Source organism: Dipodomys merriami, unplaced genomic scaffold (assembly GCF_024711535.1).
Source record: "Dipodomys merriami isolate MVZ:Mamm:240054 unplaced genomic scaffold, mDipMer1.0.p SCAF_92, whole genome shotgun sequence".
NCBI lineage: Eukaryota > Metazoa > Chordata > Mammalia > Rodentia > Heteromyidae > Dipodomys > Dipodomys merriami.
The window spans coordinates 3,595,476-3,617,306 of NW_027206535.1; the positions used below are offsets into that span (position 1 = coordinate 3,595,476).

A 21,831-nucleotide genomic window follows, 5' to 3' on the forward strand; every position below is an offset into this window, starting at 1 on the left:
TATAGCTTATTTTAAAAAATTATATGTAATGTAGAAATCAGTATTGTTAAGCTGGGGGTGGAAAATTTGGGAATGACTAATCTGTATTAGAAACTATTTTACAATTTTAAAACTGGGTGGCCAGATGCTGGTGGCTCATGCCTGTAATCCTCGTTACTCAGGAGGCTGAAATCTGAAGATTGCAGTTCAAAGTCAGCCTGCGCAGAAAAATTCATTAACCACCAAGTTTCTGGAAGTAAAGTTGTGGCTCAAGTGGTAGAGTGCTAGCCTTGAGCAAGAAAGCTCAAGGACAGTGCCCAGGCTCTGAGTTCAAGCTCCAGGACTGGCACATACACACAAATACCCAAGAAAAAGAAACTTTTCCTTTAGTCTTAACTTGATTTTCTTTTCCTTTTGTTGGTTTGTGTTTATGGAGTACTTGGTTAAACACTTAAGAAAAATTAAGTATAACATTTTAAGATGCCTGACTGCTTTGTAGCAAATACCACTCCACAAGTCTTCTAGTCCTGTACTAGCTCAAAGTATTTGCAGGCCTTTGTGTGTACATATATATAGAAGGAGAGATAATGGGGGGAAAAATAGTACTAGCTGGTCCTTGATAACTCACATCTGTTATGCAACTCAGGAGGCTGAGATCTGAGAATTGTGGTTCAAAGCCAGTCTGGGCAGCGAAGTCCTTGAGACTCAATTCCAGTTAACTGCCAGAAAACCGGAAGTGGAGCTGTGGCCCAAAGTGGTAGAACTAGCCTTGAATGGAAGAGGTCAGGGACAGTGACTGATTTCAAACCCCATGACCAAAACAAAACACTAAAACGGCCTTAAGAATATTGGTAGAGGGGCTGGGAAGGTGGCTCAGTGGTAGAGTGCTTGCCTTGCAGGCCTGGGTTCGATTCCTCAGCACCACATAAGCAAAAAGAAAAAAGCCAGAAGTGGCACTGTGGCTCAAGTGGTAGAGCTCTAGCCTTGAGCTGAAGAGCTGAGGGACAGTGCCCAGGCCCAGAGTTCAGGCCCCACAACCGGACCCCCCCAAAAAAAAAAAAAAAAAAGTATTGGTAGAGAATGTACTTTTCATTCTTTCAACTACATTGAAGAGCAACTCATTGACCCAACTCAGTAAAGATTATCCATAGGAATGTTTGTTATGTTTTTGAATTACATATTTCTTTAGAAAAATTTTACTATCTCAACATCTAGCAATATTCTGGGTAATCTGGGATTACTTTGTGTAATGTCCCATTAATGACAAAATATAATGGAGAACAGAAAATTTATTCTGTTGGAAGGAAATGAAACTGCAAAGTAACCTCTCATTTTTGAGCCATCTATCATATGCTGAATATTTTCTTTACTAAATGTATTATAAACAAAGTGAATGAAAGGAATATGACTTCTGTAGAATCATTGCTTGGTAGAAATTTCTTAACAGAAACAATATTCTGGTTTTGGGGAGGCCTTGTGTTTAGTATCTCTTTAAAGAAGTTATCCTGTAAGCTTTAGTATCTTTTTTGTTTTGTTTTGTTTTTGTTTTTGGGTCCGGTCATGGGCCTGAATTCTGGGCCTGGGCACTGTCCCTCAGCTCTTCAGTTCAAGGTTAGCAATCTACCACTTGAGCCACAGTGCCACTTCTGGCTTTTTTCTTTTTGCTTATGTGGTGCTGAGGAATCAAACCCAGGGCCTCATGCATGCAAGGCAAGCGCTCTACCACTGAGCCACCTTCCCAGCCCAGCTTTAGTATCTTGCTTAAAACAATTTCCTAGAAAGTTCTTCAAAACAACAACAACAACAACTTGGGGATGTGCTTGGTTTATTAAGGTGAGTGTGGAGGTGTACTTGGAGTTTTTACCTGAAGAGATGAGACCAACAGACCAATTGTAAGGTAGAAAGGGGCTGCTTACTTAGGTAGATTGAAAGTGTGTGTGTGTGTGTGTGTGTGTGTGTGTGTGTGTGTGTGTGTGTGTGTGTGTGTGTGTGTGTGTGTGTGTGTGTGTGTGTGTGTGTGTGTGTGTGTGTGTGTGTTTGTGAGAGAAAGGGAGTGATCTGGAATATAGATTTATTCTTCCTGGAAGGCTGATTTCTTCCCTCTCTCCCTGACTAGGGTCTACCCTGTAACCCACACTGGCCTTGAACTTGCTGTTTTCCCAGTTTAGCTTGAACCTTCCTAGCTTGCTGGCAGGCTCCTGGAAGGCATTTATTTGGTTTCAGGCTTTGTTGACTACTTTTCTTTGTCAAAAGGACTTCACCTACTTTGACTTGTATAGAAGACTTGATTGTTAACCATGAAATAGGTACACATACTTTATACTATACTAAATTGATGGTGGTGACAGCGTTGTGCTGAGGCTCTGGCTCCAGGCCTTGTGAGTGCACGTACACACATTTACTGATAAATATCCAGCCTTATATAGGCAGTTCTTGTGGTATAAAAATGAAGTATCATCTGTAGCTCCTTAAGGAATTGATCAAATGAATTGTCTCAAGTATTGGCAAATCTTCTAGGTGTGTTCCTTTGAAGAAAGTGGTGTTGGGTGGTGAAATTTAACACTTTTTGCCCATACTTGGTACCTAAACTCTTTTCTCTCTTTTTCAATCTTCAGTATCCTACCTTGTAAATACTGTTATTTGTATATACTGTAAATGATGACATCGGTGGGCACTAACCGAGCCCGGGGAAACTGGGAACAACCTCAAAACCAAAATCAGACACAGCACAAGCAGCGGCCACAGGTAAAGAATGCAAGGAATACAGATCAGTGGGTAGGTTTGGTGGTTGATAGTTGTTTCCATGCAACTTATAACATCATTCTCTGCTTTGAAGTATTCATGTAGGTTTCTTACTGTTATCTGGTCCTTTTTACACTTTATTTTTTTAAAATCTAGGAACCTGGTAATGACTTTGGTACAAAGTGGTTTTTGTATTATCTAATCCTATATTGCTTCATTTTGGATTTTATGCTTTGTGTCTATAACAGAATTTTCTTGTTTTGGGGGTGAGGAGTCTGGCCATGGGGCCTGAACTCTGGGCCTGGGCGCTATCCCTCAGCTCTTCAGCTCAAGGCTAGCACTCTACCACTTGAGCCACAGCGACACTTCTGGCTTTTTTCTTTTTGTTTATGTGCTGCTGAGGAATTGAACCCAGGGCCTCATGCATGCAAGGCAAGCGTTCTACCACTGAGCCACCTTCCCAGCCCCTATAACAGCATTTTCTTAATTCCTGAACCCTTTACCTTTCATCAAGCTAGCCAGCCTTTGTCTTGACACCTTTCCCCTTTCAGGCTTTGCCCTCTGATCTTATTGAGACTTTCCTGATTTTTCCTTTCCCATGAGAAGTGGGCATTTTCATTGTGTTTGTGCAAAATTAACAAATTAGACACCCTTGAGCATTGCTCAGTTTTAGATCTCAAGGAATAAATTAACCACCTGAGTATTAAGATTGGTTTAAATAAGATCTGTTTTCCATAACCAGTTTGGTGTGTTGGTACCTTATAGTGAATGAATCACTTGCTTTTGGCTCTAGAATTGACTAGAATTTTCCCCTTACCCATTTTTCTATGATCTGTTTCCATTTGATTTTTCCAGTGGAATTTTAGTACTTAGAATTTTTTCTGGGGGGGGGGGGTCTCAGCTCTTCAGCTCAAGGCTAGCACTCTACCACTTGAGCCACAGCGCCACTTCCAGCTTTTTTCTTTTTGCTTATGTGGTGCTGAGGAATCGAACCCAGGGCCTCATGCATGCAAGGCAAGCGCTCTACCACTGAGCCACCTTCCCAGCCCTAGTACTTAGAATTTAATTTCAATTATAACAATAAAATCTTGATGTCTTTATATAGCATTGGATACTCAGAAGATATAACGAAGTTATCTTTGAGCTAAATCTTACTTGCTATAAGAGGTAGCATTGGTAATTGGAAACATAGGAAACTGGTACAGTTTTTGCTTTCTAGTACTATGGATTGAATTCTGCCTCATGCTTGGTTTCCCAGACCCCCAGTCCAACTTTGCAAACACATTCATGTGAATTTAGGGGCTTGTGTTTCAAGGTTAATGATGTAATTCTGAGCTGAAAGCTCTTTTAACTGAAGATTTGTGGAAAAACTACCTGTTCTTTGTGGGATTGTAGAAGTGAGATAGTTACAGCTTCAGAGTTGGAGGCATGGCTCAGGTGGTACAGTGCTAGCCAGTGAGCAAAAATGTTAAGTACTGAGATTGGATTCAGACCAAAGAAAAGAAAAGAGTTATGGCTTCATTCTGCTTCTGATATTTTGATGATTTAGGCATTTAAAACACAACGTTATTGCCTGGTCTTTCATGTATGTGTGTATGCCAGTACTGGGGCTTGAAGTCAGGGTCTCCCATTTTTGCATAGCTTTTTTGCTCCAGGCTGACATTGTACCACTTGAGCCATACCTGCACTTCTGCTTTTTGTTGGTTAATTGGAAATGAATTACACAGATTATCTGTCCTGACTGAGTTTTGAACCAGGATCCTCAGATCTCAGCCTCCTGAGTAGCTAAGATTACAAGTGTGATCCCGGACCCCTTAGCTTGGGACCCCTTAGCTTGGGCGTTTGTTTGTTTGTTTATTGTTTATTCTAGTTCTGGTCTCAGAGCTTCAACTCACTGTGTGAGTGCTGTCTCTGAGCTTTTGGTTGGAGATAAGAGTCTCACTGACTTTCCTGCCCTGGCTGGCTTCAAACCTTTATCCACATCTCAGCCTCTTGAGTAGTTAGGATTACAGGCATGAGCCATGGGCACCGGGCTTGCTTGCATATTTGACAGACAAAAAGAAATGGGTAGTGCAGAATGTAGAGATTAACAACTTAGGTTCCCCTTATTTTTGAATTCTTGCCTCTTAAAATTTTTGATCACTTTCATTCCAAGGCCACTGCAGAACAAATTCGACTTGCACAGATGATTTCGGACCATAATGATGCTGACTTTGAGGAGAAGGTGAAACAAGTGAGTAACCACTATTTTGTGTAAGCTTAGTGAAAAGAAATCAAGATTAAAGCATATTCAAATATTATAGATGCCCACTAGGATTCTTCTATATTTTTTTTCTTCATATTTTTTGAAATAATTGATCTAAAAAGGTTCTGGAAAATTGTTCTAAAGGGTGCTTTTGTTTTCTGATATACGGTGTCCTTTTGGATAGATAAGCTGTTTAGCAGTTTTATCTTCTGATTTTATTGAATGACTGTTGTATGTGTTTTATGTTTTTGGGTGTTGAACCTAGGGCATTATATATGCTAAGCTCTTACCACATACAACAACTTTAAGCAGCTATGGCTCTCAGAAATGTGAACATTGATAATGCTAAATCCTGTGGCTAAGGTTTTTTGATTCTCCATTTGGTGCTTATTTATTTGATTGCTTTATACTTTGACTCTAATTATAAATTATAGGCGTTAGTATTTTGGGAATAGAACTATACATTTTACATATTTTGCTGGTACTGGAATTTGAATTCAGGATCTTGGACTTGATCACTTGTCTGGCACTCCTCCATTTGAGTCACACCTCCAGCTTTACTTCTTGTTGGTTGTTTTGGAGATGTAATCCCTTGAATTTGTTTTACCCTTGGCTGGCTTCTTTTTTTGTGTGTGGTGAAATCTTCTTCATGATGATTGTTGATTTTTCTCTTTCAGTTGATTGACATCACAGGCAAGAACCAGGATGAGTGTGTGATTGCTTTGCATGACTGTAATGGAGATGTCAACAGAGCCATCAATGTTTTGCTGGAAGGAAACCCAGACACGGTAGAGTGCTAATAAAATGTTTTAGAATGTGGGTTTTGGGTTGGAAGGCTAATCATCTAAAAATAGCTAGTAGGGCAAGTTACCTAAACCAGCATACTTTGTTGTCAAACTAGAGTAGGAAGATTTGGGGATTGGTTGCTACAGATAGTACTTAAAATTTTTGTACAACACATTGCAGAAAACAGGCAAAAAAGTAGGTGGCTTATTGTAAATTATTGCTGGTGTTTGATAGTCTAAGTTACTAATCATGGAAGATTTCTGCTTGTCTATTTTTATTTTTGTTGAGCAAAGTCATACTTTTCTTTCTTTTTTTTTTTTTTTTTTTTTGGTTGCTCATGGGTCTTGAACTCTGTGCCTGGGTGCTATCCCTGAGCTCTTCAGCTCAAGGTGAGCGCTCTACCACTTGAGCTACAGTGCCACTTGCGGTTTTCTGGTGGTTAATTGGGCTTTCCTGCCCAGGCTGGCTTTGAACTGAGGTCCTCAGATCTCAGCCTCCTGAGCTAGGATTCTAAGCATGAGCTACTGGCACCTGGCTTCATACTCATTTTGAATTCAGGATATACCAATCAGTGTCACCATAGCATCATATTAATATTATTTAATTGCCTGAACTTAATTTTGTTGCGGTAGCAAAGAAAGCATTTGTCAACCCTAGACTGATAGACAAGGATTGGTTACCCTGGAATTTAGCCAAGTTAGTTTCACTTTTTTCTACTTTATGAAAATTTTGTTTTTCTGTTTGTCTTTGTGCCAGATTATAGTTATAATATTTTTTTTTTTTTTTTGGTTGTGGGGCCTGAACTCTGGGCCTGGGCACTGTTCCTCAGCTCTTCAGCTCAAGGCTAGCGCTCTACCACTTGAGCCACAGCGCCACTTCTGGCTTTTTTTCTTTTTGCTTATGTGGTGCTGAGGAATCGAACCCAGGGCCTCAGGCATGCAAGGCAAGCGCTCTACCATTGAGCCACCTTCCCAGCCTTAGTTACAATATTTTTAGTAACACTACTTTACTAACCTTTGGGATATTACCATAGAGCTTTTTTTTTTTGGCCAGTCATGGGGCTTGAACTCAGGGACTGAGCACTATCCCTAAGCTACTTTTTGCTCAAGACTAGCACCATACCACTTGAGCCTCAGCACCACTTCCAGTTTTTTCTGTTTATGTGGCACTAAGGATTGAACCCAGCCAGGGCTTCATACATGCTAGGAAAGTACTCTAAAATAATTGAAGTTAACTTCTTTTCCTCTCAAAAGTATAGTGCCATCGGACCCCTGTGGCTCATACCTGTAATCCTAGCTACTCAGGAGGCTGAGATCTGAGGATTGTGATTCAAAGCCAGCCTAGGCAGGAAAAGTCCGTGAGACTTTCCAATAAACCACTCAGGAAACCGGAAGTGGTGCTGTGGCTCAAATGGTAGAGCGCTAGCCTTGAGCTGAAGAGCTGAGGGACAGCGCCCGAGCCCAGAGTTCAAGACCCACTATTTTTGAAAAATGACTGCCCAGATAAATATGATGAGTACTTTCGGTTTACTCCGGAATAATTTTCTCAGGATTTCTTTTTTCTTTTTCTTCTTGGTGGGGGGAGAATCATGCCCCCCCCCCTTTTTTTGGTTGATCATGGGGCTTGAATGCTGTCCCTCTGCTCTTCAGCTCAAGGCTAGCACTCTACCACTTGAGCCACAGTGCCACTTCCGGTTTTCTGGTGGTTTTTTTGGAGATAGTCTCACTGACTTTGCTGCCCAGGCAGGCTTTGAACCGCGATCCTCAGATCTCAGTCTCCTGAGTAGCTAGGATTACAGGTGTGAGCACAGGGCCCTTATCATGCCTTTTAAAGAGTTTATTTTTTGTCAGGTGCTAGTGGCTCACGCCTGTAAAGCCTAGTTACACAATAAACTGAGATCTGAGTGTCTGGTTCAAAGTCAGCCCCGGCAGAAAAGTCCATGAGACTCATCTCCAATTAAACATAAAAAAGCCAGGTGGAGTTGTTTCTCAAGTGGTGGTGCCAGCCTTGAGCAAAAAAGTTAGGGGACAGTACCCAGACCCTTAATTCAAGCTCTAGTACCAGCACAAAATAATTTTTTCTGCCCCTCAGGTCCCATTTGTTTTACCTTATATCTTTTGTTTAGTGCTACAAGCCTAAGCCTGACTTATCAAAAATAGAAACAGAAGGGGGCTGGGAAGGAGGCTCAGTGGTAGAGTGCTTGCCTTGCATGCATGAGGCCTTGGGTTTGATTCCTCAGCACCACATAAGCAGAAAAAGCTGGAAGTGGTACTATGGCTCAAGTGGTAGAATGCTAGCCTTGAGCTAAAGAGCTGAGGGACCGTGCCCAGACCCAAAGTTCAGGCCCCACAACTGACCAAAAAAAACAAACAGCCGGGCGCTGGTGGCTCACGCCTGTAATCCTAGCTACTCAGGAGGCTGAGATCTGAGGATCCCGGTTCAAAGCCAGCCCGGGCAGGGGAGACCGTGAGACTCCTATCTCCAATAAACCACCAGAAAACCGGAAGTGGTGCTGTAGCTCAAGTGGTAGAGCGCTGGCCTTGAGCTGAAGAGCTGAGGGACAGCGCCCATGCTCAGAGTTCAAGCCCCATGACCGACAAAAAAAAAACCAGAAATAAGCTAGAGAATAATGTGTTTGTTCCACAAGTGAAACCAGTGGGAAGCAAAGTCAGCTGCTAGGAATGTTGAATATTGAAGGTATAAGTCCATCAGAAAACTGATAGTGTTTAAGGAAGATCATAGTAATTCTTTTCCCTTATAGATTTGGTACCAGCAGTTAGTGTATTTATAGGGGAAAAAGAAAGGTGACAAGCTCCTTAAACTTGCCAGGTTTTGGAACTAGAGTAAATTTTGGTTTTAGTGTAGTTTCAATGGTTCATGAGGCAGATTTAGCTATAGAGTTATGCCATTTGAATTAAAGCTGTTGTGAGCATCAAATGACACAGCAATTGTATGTAATAAGAATAAGCTTGGGTCAGAAGAGTGGGTGGAAAGATACTGCTGAGCTCTTGGTGGATACTTAATCTTTTATACAATTGCTGTATTTAGTAAACTTTATGGGGTTGCATTATACTTTTAATTTTACTACTTTTTTTTTTTTTTTTTTTTTTTGTCCTGCAGTTTGAACCTCAGGACCTGTTTGCTATCCCTGAGCCTCTTTGTACTTAGTGCTAGTGCTCTACCACTCAAGTCACAGTGGGACCTCCTGCTTTTTTGAGTAGTTTATTGGAGATAGTCTCATGGGGACTTTTATACTTGCAGTGGCTTTGAGCTACAATCCTCAGATCTCAGCCTCCTAAGTAGCTAGGATTATAGGCATGAGCCACAAGTGCCTGGCTCATAATTTTACTACTTTAGGGGGCAAGCTAGGGTTTGAACTGAGGCCCTCATACATACTAAGCATGTTCTCTACCATTGAACTATCACCCCAGTCCCAAATTTGTCCTCTTTTTAGGTTTATTTTTGTGGTACTAGGTTTTGACTCAAGGCCACATGATTTCTAAGCTTGAATGGTACTTCTGAGCAGTGTTTCCAGCTCTGTTTTTCACTAACAATTATTAGGATAGGATATTGCTTCTAATCATCATCATTGGGATCACAGACATATATCACTTCATCTAGTTTCCTCAGTGGAGACAAAGCCTTGCAAATGTCTTCCCAGACTGGCCTGGCACCCTCATCTTCCCATATACCTTGGGATGATAGGTATATGCCAATTTTGGGGAAAGGGATAATTTGGGGACATTGACCTGAGTTCCTCTCACATGCTAGGCAAGTGCTCTACTTCTTGGGTCACATTTTCAGTACCTTTGCTTTTTATTTATTTTTTGTTTGTTTTGGGTCTGGTCGTGGGGCCTGAACTCTGGGCCTGGGCACTGTCCCTCAGCTCTTCAGCTCAAGGCTAGCACTCTACCACTTGAGCCACAGTGCCACTTCCGGCTTTTTTCTTTTTGTTTATGTGGTACTGAAGAATCGAACCCAGGGCCTCAGGCATGCAAGGCAAGCATTCTACCACTGAGCCACCTTCCCAGCCCTGAAGATATTTTTTAGATATAGTTCCATGATTTTACCTAGTATCAGACCAGACTTTGATTCCCTCTTAGTGATTGTCTCCTACATAGCTAGCACCACAGGTTCATACTACTTCACTGAATTTACTATTGAGATAGGGTTACAATAACTTACCCAGAGCTTCCTGTGAACCATTAGCTCTGTCTCCCACATAGTATGGATTATAGGCATGGGCTGGTATATGAATACCTAGCCATTTTTAAGTATTTAATTCAGACATTTACATTGTGGGCAATCTTCACTCCTATTTCCAGAACTGTTAGCAATCTCAAATAATTTGGTATGCATTAAATAACTACATTTCTCTCTTTTTCTCCAGCCCTTAGTAACCTCTTATGTTTGTGTGATTTTACCTCATATAAGTAAAATTTATTTAGCATTTGTCCTTGGTATTTTTTTCTTTTACTGATTTCACATAGCATGTTTTCAGTGTTTATATTATACATAGATCAGAATTTCATGCCTTGAAGGCTGAATATACATTGTAGGTATATGCCACTTTAAAAAAAATCCATTGGGCTGGGAAGGTGGCTCAGTGGTAGAGTGCTTACCTTGCATGCAAGAGGCCCTGGGTTCAATTCCTTAGCACCACATAAGCAGAAAAAGCCAAAAGTGGCACTGTGGCTCAAGTGGTAAAGTGCTATCCTTGAGCTGAAGAGCTGAGGGATAGCACCTAGGCCCAGAATTTAGATCCCACGACTACCCCCCTCCCCCCCAAAAATCCTTTAATCTGTCAGAATTATTTGGTACTAAGTTACTGTATAAGTTGGTCAATAGTGCCACCTTCCTATCCAGCTTTGTTGTTGGTTGTGGGGCTTGAACTTAAGGCCTTGGTGCTATCCCTGAGCTCTTTTGCTCAAGGCTAGTGCTCACCACTTTGAACTACAGCAAGAGTGATACAATGTGATCCCATTATTAGATAATACAGAATTATTGTTGATTTTCTCAGGATTAGTATTGAGTCTTGTTAACGAATGTCCTTTAAAAGAAGCATATTTGTTATACACATGTCTGAAATACAATGGTGAAAATCCTTGGTACAATTAATACCCATTTATAAAAAAGAAGAATGACAGAAAGTAAAAAAAAGTTCTGTTGAGGGTAGGAGTAGAAGAGAGGAGGGTAGGCAAATGGAGAGGGTAAATGAGGATAAATATGGTTCAAAAGTGAAGATTAAGATAAAGGGGCAAATTAGATTTGGATATTTTATATATGTGTATCATGTATTCTTTAAATCTAAGCTAATGGGGCTGGGAAGGTGGCTCAGTGGTAGAGTGCTTGCCTTGCATGCATGAGGCCCTGGGTTCGATTCCTCAGCACCACATAAGCAGAAAAAACCGGAAGTAGCCCTGTGGCTCAAGTGGTACAGTGCCAGCCTTGAGCTGAAGAGCTGAGGGACAGTGCCCAGGCCCAGAGTTCAGGCCCCACGACTGACAAAAAAAAAACAAAAACAAAACAACAAAAACTAAGCTAGTGGGAAAAAAAAGGATAATTAAAAAAAGAACCAGAGGTGTGGCTCAAGTGGTAAAGCACCAGTCTAGAAAGTATGAGGCTGAATTCAAACTCTAGTCTCCAGTGCTCCCTCTCTCTCAAAAAACAAACAAACAAAAAAAACAGAAGTAGGCCGTGTACCAGTGGTCAAGTCTATAATCCTAGCTACCCAGGAAGCTGAAATCTAAGGATTCCAGTTCAAAGCCTTGAAAGTGAAGGGTGTGGTTCAAGTGGTAGTGTGCTGGCCTTTTTTTTTATTAATTTTTTGGTATTAGAGCTTGAACTCTGGGCCTGGGCACTGTTCCTCAGCGCTTCAGCTCAAGGCGAGTGCTCTACCACTTGAGCCACAGTGTGGTTAATTGGAGATAAGAGCCTCATGGACTTTCCTGCCCCGAGCTGGCTTTGAACCATGATATTCAAATTTCAGCCTCCTGAGTATCTAGGGATTACAGGCATGAGCCACTGGTACCTGGCTTCAGTTTTTTTTTTTCTTTGTTATGAATAAAAACGAATACTGGGCTGGTAAAGTGGCTCAGTGGTAGAGCGCTTGCCTTGCATGCCTGAGGCCCTGGGTTCAATTCCTCAGCACCACATAAGCAAAAAAGAAAAAAGCCGGAAGTGGTAGAGTGCTAGCCTAGCCTTGAGCTGAAGAGCTGAGGGAAAGCACCCAGACCCAGAGTTCAGACCCCACAACTGGACCCCCCCCAAAAAAAAGATGAAAAAAAAAAAAAACGTAAAATACTGGGTATTGATCATTCCAAAAGAAATTAGTTTTTTCAGCTGAGGGAACACACTTAATAGGGACAGGTTACTAGGTTCTCTGATACACTGAGCAACTGAACCTGGGGAGAGATCTTTTGGAAGTGATCCCTGAAATCCATTATTTTAAGTACCTAGCCTGCAAAAAGAACATTTAATTTTAGCTAAATGCAGCAGTATACATTGTTAACCCCAGCAATTCAGGAGGCTGAGGTGGTTAGATTGTGAGTTTGAGGTTAGGGACAATATAGTTGGTCTTGATCCCAAACAATAATTAAAGAAACAACGAAAGAACTTCAATTTTGGCCAAGTGCTGGTGGCATGAAGTCTTGATCTCAAACAATAACTAAAGAAACCACAAAAGAACTTCAATTTTGGCCAGGTGCTGGTGGCTCATGCCTATAATCCTAGCTACTCAGGAGGCTGAGATCTGAGGATTGCTGTTCAAAACCAGCTTGGGCAGGAAAGTCCATGAGATGCTCCAATAGCCACCAGAAAACTGGAAGTGGTGCTGTGGTTCAAGTGGTAAGAGCACTAGCCTTGAGCTGAAGAGCTGAGGGACAGCGCCCAGGCCCAGAGTTCAAGCCTCACAATCAACAACAACAAAAAAAAGAACTTCATTTTGGCAGATAGGTATAAAGTTCTGCCTTGTTTGCTAAATATTAGTTGAAAGTATCTTTAACATGAATGTTGAGCAGTTTTCCTGATCGATAACCATATTGATTAGGCATGCATGCTTTACCTTCATTTAGCATTCCTGGGAGATGGTTGGGAAGAAGAAAGGAGTCTCAGGACAGAAGGATGGTGGACAGACGGAATCCAATGAGGAAGGCAAAGAAAATCGAGACCGGGACAGGGACTATAGTCGGCGACGTGGTGGGCCACCAAGACGGGGAAGAGGTGCCAGCCGTGGAAGAGAATGTATGCATGGGGCTTTATCAAAACTGTGTGTGGGTCAGTGACGTCTAGATTCAGATGTGCTAGGCAGTACCCAGGACGGTTATACTGCCTTTTATGCTTTCTTGTCCCCTGTTAGTCTGGCATAAAATTTCTCTGTAGTCATTTGTAAAGTTATTGGATTCATAGTTCTCTGTTGTGGCTTATTATTACCATTTCTTCATATCCCATTCTTCCAGCTCATATTCTCTTAATTTTGTCTCCCTAAAGTTTTTTTTGTGTGTGTGTGGGGGTGTCAGTTATGGGGCTCAAACTCTTAAGGGCTTAGGCACTGTCCCTGAGCTTTTTGATTCTACCATTTTGAGCCACGGTGAGACTACTTTCCCAAATCTTTATTATACCACCTTTATATATTTATACATATATATCCATTGACTTTTGTTCTGGTTGTATGTGTGTTTTGTATTTTAGTTCGGGGTCAGGAAAATGGATTGGATGGCACCAAAAGTGGAGGGCCTTCTGGAAGAGGTACAGAAAGAGGCAGAAGAGGCCGTGGCCGAGGCAGAGGTGATCAGTTTTTTGGGGATGGATATTGAGGGCAAGTTATTTTTTAGTTCCATAAGGGCCAATTTATTTGAAAATAAATTAATATGGCATGTGGTTATCTTAGTTCATAAGATCGTAAGCCTATTTTAGAGATTACTGATGTGGAAAATAAGCAGGTAAATGTCAAAATCCCTCAACAAGAATGCTTGTCATATTTTGTTTAACTAATTTATGTTCTAGATTGGACTGGAAAAGCATCTGATATATCAAATATTATTCCAAAGCTGCTATAGCTGTTGAGATGATTTTATATTTACTTCTAACATACTTTCTCTGCTCTTACCCCACTTTAGGTGGCTCTGGTAGACGGGGAGGAAGATTTTCTGCTCAAGGGATGGGGTGAGTTTCTTTGGCCCAGTGTTTTTAAATTTTACCCTGAAAACAATAGGCAACCTTAACTAAAATGTTTAGAATGATTTAATGAGACTAATTAGATGTATAGTTTTAGGGTTTATTTCCAGACACATGTATTAACCACCTGGGTAATCTCTCTCTCTCTCTCTCTCTCTCTCTCTCTCTCTCTCTCTCTCTCTCTCTCTCTCTCTCTCTCTCTGTGTGTGTGTGTGTGTGTGTGTGTGTGTGTGTGTGTGTGTGTGTGTGTGTGTGTGTGTGTGTGTGTGTGTGTGTGTGTGTGTGTGTGTGTGTGTGTGTGTGTGTGTGTGTGTGTGTGTGTGTGTGTGTGTGTGTGTGTGTGTGTGTGTGTGTGTGTGTGTGTGTGTGTGTGTGCTTGAACTCAGCCTGGGCACTGTCCTTCAGCTCAAGGCCTAGTGCTCTATCACTTGAGCCACAGCACTACTTTGGGTTTTCTGGTGGTTTATTCTAGATAAAGAGTCTCACAGACTTCCTGTCTGGGTTGGGTTTGAACTGTGATCCTCAGATCTCAGCCTCCTGAGTAGCTAGGATTACAGGCATGAGCCACCAATGCCTGGCTAATTTATCTTTTTATCTTTCAGTATATGCCATGTGTAATGACTTCTGTGGGTATGCGTGTGGGTGTGTATGCACGCGTGCGCATATCTGTCTACCTGTCTGCGTGTGTGCACATGCGTGCATTGATACTGGGTCTTCAGCTCAGGACCTCGTGCTCTTGGCTTCATTGCCTTACCACTTGAGCAGTGTTTCTACTTTTGGCTTTTTGCTGGTTAATTGGAGATGAGACTCTCATGGACTTTCTGGGCTTCAAACTTTGAAGCCATGAGCTACAGATTTCAGCCTTCTGAGTAGCTAAGATTATAGGTATGAACCACTGGTACCCAGATTACATTTTTTTGGGGGGGGGTCCGGTTGTGGGGCCTGAACTCTGGGCCTGGGTGCTGTCCCTCAGCTCTTCAGCTCAAGGCTAGCGCTCTACCACTTGAGCCACAGTGCCACTTCCGGCTTTTTTCTTTTTGCTTATGTGGTGCTGAGGAATCAAACCCAGGGCTTCATGCATGCAAGGCAAGCGCTGTACCACTGAGCCCCTTCCCAGCCCCCTAGATTACATTTTGAATAGTGTGAAAAAATAAGACAGCATTTGAGATTATAGAATGGTGCGTGATTGACCTATATTTGTCTATATTGTGAATAAGATAAAATTTGATTGTACTCTTTGAGTTAGTGTTTACTGAAGCTCCTTTTAGAAACTCATGTTTCATTTTTTCAGAACTTTTAATCCAGCTGATTATGCAGAGCCAGCCAGTACTGATGATAACTATGGCAATAGTAGCGGCAATACATGGAACAACACAGGCCACTTTGAACCAGATGATGGGACGAGTGAGTGACTGTTTTCATTTTTTGTCTCTGGGATTTTTAACTATTTCTTTTTTGTGTGTGTGCCATAGATTGAATCCAGGACTTTGTGCATACTAAGCAAGTGTTCTAACACTGAGCTATATCCTCAGCTCAGGAAATATTTTCATATGAGGTTTTAATTACTTTTAAAAAAATGGGGGCTGGGATGTAGCTCAGTAGCAAATTGCTTGCCCAACAAGTGCAGTATCTGGATTTGACCCCCAACACCAAAAAACAAAACCACAAAAGGGATGGCTGGGAACATGGCTTAGTGTTAAAGTGCTTGCCTAGCATGCATGAAGCCCTGGTTCAATTTATCAGTACCACATAAACAGAAAAGGCTAGAAGTGGTATTGTGGCTCAAGTGGTAGAGTGCTAGTCTTGAGCAAAAGAAGCTCAGAGATAGTGCCAAGACCTTGAGTTCAAGCCCCAGGACTAAAAAGACTTAACAACTTGTATTTGGGTACAAAGATAGGGTAAGATAAGTTAAACTACTGTTTATTCTGTTTACATACCATATTGATACGTGTGCTTAATAAGAACAATATATATGCTGTTGTATTTGATCCTTATCACTGTTTTATGAAGTACACTTTGTTTTTTTCTTTATAATACATAGGGACTGAGTGCAACCTTCAACTTACTAGGCAGATGCTGTATCACTGGGGTACATGCCCACATTACCCTTTTTGTTTGTTTGTTTTGTTTTTATTGGTCATAGGCTTGAACTTAGGGCCTGGGTTCTGTCCCTGAGCTTTTTCACTCAAGCCTACCACACTACCACTTTGAATTACAGCTCCACTTTGGGTTTTCTGGTAATTCATTGGAGGTGAGAGTATCACAGGCTTTCCTGCCCTGGCTTGCCTTGAACCATAATCTCAGGTCTCAGCTTCCTGAGTAGCTAGGATTACTGGTGTGAGGCACTGGCACCTGGCTCACATTGTGTTTGGTGTGTTTTGGCTTTTTGGTGGTTAATTGGAGACAAGAGTCACAGTTTCCTGCATGGCTTAGCTTCACAGGCATTATTTAGTATCACTTTCCTGGTGATATAACTGATACTAAAAGAAAAGATGTTAGTCTTTGAACTTAGAATTATTTAATTCTAAATCTTGTGCTCTTTCCATTATAACATATAGCTGCTCTAAGCTCTGATTGTATTTCTTAATTTTTATTGTAGTAGCTTTATCTTTTCAAAAGATGACCCAGAATCAACCAATTAATTAAACTACTACTTGTAGAAATGAACAGGGTTCAGAATCAAAAGTCTATACTGTTGATTTATTTTCTGATACGAAGATAAAAGCTTCTTTTTTCTTTATTTTCTTTATTTTTTGTCAGTCATGGGGCTTGAACTCGGTCTGGGCACTGTCCCTCAGCTCTTCAGCTCAAGGCTATTTCTACCACTTGAGCCACTGTACCACTTCCAGTTTTCTTTGTGGTTTATTGGAGATAAGAGTCTCATGGACTTTCTTGCCAGGGCTGGCGTTGAACGGCGATCAGATCTCAGCCTCCTGAGTAGCTAGGATTACAGGCGTGATACCCGCTTTTCTTTAGTTTTGAGAAGTCTTCATATTGGAGCATGAAGGGACTCACCAGGCTTCCTTTTTTGTTCAGTAGCCTTGATGTGTTGTGGACTATTACAAGATATGAGTAATATCTTTGATATGAGTAATGTTCTTTGGTTAGCTGACTCTGGTACTTAGATTTAGATACACCATATAGCTTTAAGGTTATTAGGCTTATGCCAAGATGTCTTTGAAGGTAAAAGGTATGTGTGTGTTGCTTTTAAACCTTTTTTTTTTTTTTTTTTGGTTGGTTGGTTGTGGGGCTTGAACTGGGGGCCTCAAAGCTAGCACTCTACCACTGTGAGCTACAGCCACTTCTGGTTTTTGAGTGGTTAATTGGAGATTAGAGTCTCGTGGTGACTTTTCTGCCCAGGCTGGTCTTGAACCTTAGATCTCAGCCTCCTGAGTAGCTAGGATTGCAGGCATGAGACACTGGCACCCAGCTCCATGTGTATTGCTTTAATAAGAGCAGCCTTTAGTTTCTGGAGTGTTTTCTTCTGTTGATATCTTTTACTTTCCTTCTGGTTGAGTCAGCACCTGAAACCAAAGCTTTTCATCTTATTAGATATAGGTTAATAGAAAAGCCTGAAGTAAAAGATGCTTTATGTTGATTTAAAATTTTCATATTCCCTTTTAAAGATTCTTATCTTTGTTTCTCCAGCTTCTCATTAGCACACAGTATACCTTAGGCACTAAATGTTGCTTATTGTTCACAAAGACACTATTTAAACATTTTAAAACTTTCCAATGGGTACAGATACCTTGTTAGATTTCCTTTTTTGTTGTTGTTGTTGGTAGTCCTGGGGCTTGAACTCTGGGCCCTGGACGCTCTCCCTGAGCTCTTCAGCTCAAGGCTAGCACTCTATTAGTTGAGCCACAGTGCCACTTCGAGTTTTCTGGTGGTTAATTGGAGATAAGAGTCTCATGGAGCCATTTCTCCCTGGGCTAGCTTTATACTGTGAACTTCATATCTCAGCCTCCTGAATAGTTAGGATTATAGGTGTGAGCAATTTAGTGCTCAGCTTGGAATATTGAGTTTTAACTTACTATATTTTAGAGACATTAGAACTATTAATCTCCTGATGGATTTGTAGGGGTAGTTGTAACAATACTAAAAGGTAATGTGCTTTGCTCTTGAATAGTTGAGTTTTTAGTCTTTGGAAGAAAAGATGGTGGAAATTAGGGAACTACTTTTACTTTGGAATAGAAAGCCAGGCTTTGGGGGCTGGGAAGGTGGCTCAGTGGTAGAGCGCTTGCCTTGCATGCTTGGGGCCCTGGGTTCAATTCCTCAGCACCACATAAGCAGAAAAAAAAATAACTGGAAGTGGCGCTGTGGTTCAAGTGGTAGAGTGCTAGCCTTGAGCTGAAGAGCTGAGGGATAGTGCCCAGGCCCAGAGTTAAGGCCCCATGACCGGGCCCCCCCCCCCCAAAAGTCAGGCTTTGATGTCCTAGTCCTTAGCTGTATTCAACAAGTATCTAGTTATAAAAACAATGGGGAAGTGAATATTTATTTTTAGTAATTAGAAAAGAAACCCTACTTAAGAAGTCCATAGTCACACAATGATCAGTGGTGCTGCTGCCTTCTTATCAATGAGAAAAAGGGTTTTAGGTGTGTAGCTTCATGCATTTTCATTATTGATTTCATGATCTAGCATGCCTTCATGCATGATTTCTTTTTGTGTTGTCATAATAGCAAAAAATAAATTTAAACCTACCCTTAAAATATCCACAGGTACAGTGGGAATTATGTATTTGGGGGCAGACATTTTCATTCACAAACAAAATTTCACTGGTTGTTTTTTCTTTTCTTTTCTTTTTGTTTCAGGACTTGATTTCATTGGGGTTGAGGGGTCAAATTATCCCCGAAAATTTGAGACTGCTCCTGGTATGATACATCCAGGCGCCTAACTGCCCCGGATATTTTTTTTTATAGATTTTTATGAACTGAAATATCTGTGGATATGTCATTTTTCTGTCTTTTCTGCTTTTTTTTTCTTTGTGCCTTTTCCTCTTTTTCTGTGCCCACTCTTACTTTTTCATGAATACTCAACATTTATATCGTCTGCACTTTATGCTGAGGGAATGTATGCCCTAATCTGTTCAGAGCATTTCCATCTTTATTTCTTGCTTCCTCAAAATGAGTTTCTTAGCCATAACCATACTTCTTGAAAGCATCAAGTCAGTATTTCATTCTTCCTTTCTATCCCAGTTGAAGTTACCAGAGTGTATAATGAAAATCTTGCATAGTCTAAATTATATAACCTCTCAGTCTAGAATTGTGTATAACTCCTGTGTTCCATTTAACCAGGGTGGGACAGATGTCAAAGGAATCAAACAGATATCAAACAGATATAGGGGGAAATGTGATTTATAACTTGTATAACTGACATTAGACTTTGATTTTTTTTTTTTTTTTTTTGGAGGGGAGGAAGGAGGGGGGGCGGTCATGGGGCTTGAACTCTGGGCCTGGGCCCTGACCTTCAGCTCTTCATCTCAAAGCAAGCACTCTACCACTTGAGCCACAGTACCACTTCCGGTTTTCTGGAGATAAGAATCTCATGGACTTTTCCTTGCATGGGCTGGCTTTGAATTAAGATCCTCAGATCTCATTTTCCTGAGTAGCTAGGATTACAGCTATTTCAATTTTTTAATGCATTGTCATTAATAAGTGGTTTAGAATTTTCCTGGTACAGTTTTAAGATTTTCTTGGGAAAGTATTCATACTGTCATTTCCTGTAGGAAATAGGTTTTTTCCTTTATAGATATTAAAATATTTCTATTCAGTGACTGAAATGTCTAGATGCCAGCCTTTTTTTTTTTTTTTTTTTCTAATCTGAGACAGTATCTCACTGTATAGCCCAGGCTGCCTTGCCTTAATTGCCTTTCTGCCTTAGCCTGCCTAGTGCATTGCACCATAATGCCCAGCCATCCTTGAATTCTTATTTTAAAAAAAAAAAGGAAACTAAGCCGGGCACCAGTGGCTCAAGACTAATCCGAGCTACTCAGGAGTCTGAGATCTGAGGATTGCGATTCAAAGCCAGCCCTGGCAGGAAAGTACATGAGACTCTTATCTCCACTTACCCACCGGAAAAACCAGAAGTGGTGCTGTGACTCAAGTAGAGCGTTAGCCTTGAGCTGAAGAGCTGAGGGACAGCACCCAGGCCTAGAGTTCAAGCCCCATAACTGAGAAACCAACAAAACAAAACTGTCCACTTATTTAGAAGTCTTTTTGAGTTATTTGATAAATACATATATAGTTCTAGATAAGAAAATAACATTGTTATGCCTTATACAGCTAGATAAATTCTTACTCTGGTCTTTGGTTCAAGGGAAAAATTGTGGTTCTCATATTCTCACCCAAATTCCTTATGAAGGGACATTTTCTGAAATTATATGAAGCAAAGAAATTGGGGAAAGGAGATATGGAAGGTGCTTTGATTGTCTGTATACCTTTCCCATGTAAACTGTATCCTTGCTTACAATATGATAAATTGTAGGCTTCTGTTGTTTGTGCCATAACCTTGAAAGGTTAGATTCCATATTCTGTATTGTATGAGTAGGATTAGGTTGATAGTTACTGCTCATACTTGACTTTTTTTTTGGTGGTGGTGGGGGTCCGGTCGTGGGGCCTGAACTCTGGGCCTGGGCGCTGTCCCTCAGCTCTTCAGCTCAAGGCTAGCACTCTACCACTTCAGCCACAGCGCCACTTCCGGCTTTTTTTTTTTTTTCTGCTTATGTGGTGCTGAGGAATCAACCTAGGGCCTCATGCATGCAAGGCAAGCGCTCTACCACTGAGCCACCTTCCCAGCCCCTCATACTTGATTTTTAACCTGTTGTCTTCCAAAACGACTTAAATACATGGAGCCTTCCTTACAATTTTCTAGTTAAACCTATAATATTTATGAATTAAGACTTCTGGGTATATTTTTCATTCAGTTCCAGTAACTCTTAGTTCTCAATATTCTGTTTGACTTTCAAGCCTATTCTTAGACATTCTTCTTTTACTATTTATTTATATTTCTCTTTCACTGCTGTGCTGTCATCATCTTCATACTGCTTATAGTTTTCTCTCTCAAAGCAAATATGTATAGTCTGCATGTTTAGTTTGAATTGTCTGCCACCATTTCACTCAATGACTACTACATCATTATAGCCCACAGCTCTTCAGTAGAGTTCTTAATAGAACTGTGGTCCTTAATAGTACTGCATGGAGCTTTAAGTCTAGTGTTTGTGTGCATGCATTTTCAGTCCATTTCTTCCCCTTCTCTCCACCTTGCAGCTTTGTAACAAAAACTGAAAGTACCAATGAAATCATAATCTTAACAAAACCCTACTTCTCTGAACTTTCCCTTTCTATAGTCTTTCATCTTTAAAGCCCAACAATTCCTTCTGATTAATAAACTGTTAAACTTTTTACTTTCATCAAAAATGTTAATACATTGGATTTTGCATGTTTTATACTTAAAATTATTCCACAATTTTTCCTTTCTTTCCAGGTGCATGGAGGACTGCGACAGAAGAATGGGGAACTGAAGATTGGAATGAAGATGTAGGTATTCCCAGGACATTCCTCATTAATGCCTTCTATCCCTAAGTGGTGTTTAGGGATAGAAAATTGGTGTATTTCTACCCCTTAAAATGCACACATAAGATTCTGACCCAAAACTTTTACATCCAAAATAGTGTTCTGAGCCAGAACATTTCACATATGTTATATGAAGGAGACTGGGCATGAACAGGACTCTGGAACCACACTGTGGAAAGGGCAAGTGCACTTGTGTAAGTCCAATATCTGATTGTCGGATTTATTCCAGGAAAAGATGGTGGTTGGGTAGGGCACCACAAATGGAGTGAGGCAGGTAGAACGTTGAGTGGTACATGAATCTACTAAGAATCCTTATTTGGTGTATAGTCCTG

General features: G+C 40.9%; 1 protein-coding gene across 20 annotated transcripts in view; it reads left to right on the forward strand.

Annotated features, from left to right (window-relative positions):
• The window catches only part of Ubap2l (ubiquitin associated protein 2 like), a 63,156-nt gene that overhangs the window by 2,772 nt on the left and 38,553 nt on the right, over positions 1-21,831 (forward strand). For 10 of the 20 annotated variants that reach the window (XM_070013993.1, XM_070013992.1, XM_070013998.1 and 7 more), the window contains exons 2-10: positions 2,595-2,724; positions 4,877-4,954; positions 5,644-5,754; positions 12,826-12,994; positions 13,442-13,537; positions 13,870-13,915; positions 15,219-15,331; positions 18,740-18,799; positions 21,411-21,463. In XM_070013993.1, the coding sequence (XP_069870094.1) occupies positions 2,635-2,724; positions 4,877-4,954; positions 5,644-5,754; positions 12,826-12,994; positions 13,442-13,537; positions 13,870-13,915; positions 15,219-15,331; positions 18,740-18,799; positions 21,411-21,463 (816 nt within the window). In that variant the 5' untranslated portion in view covers positions 2,595-2,634. The remainder of the gene's footprint in view (positions 1-2,594; positions 2,725-4,876; positions 4,955-5,643; positions 5,755-12,825; positions 12,995-13,441; positions 13,538-13,869; positions 13,916-15,218; positions 15,332-18,739; positions 18,800-21,410; positions 21,464-21,831) is intronic. The other 10 variants (XM_070014013.1, XM_070014006.1, XM_070014009.1 and 7 more) reach the window with 1 other exon arrangement.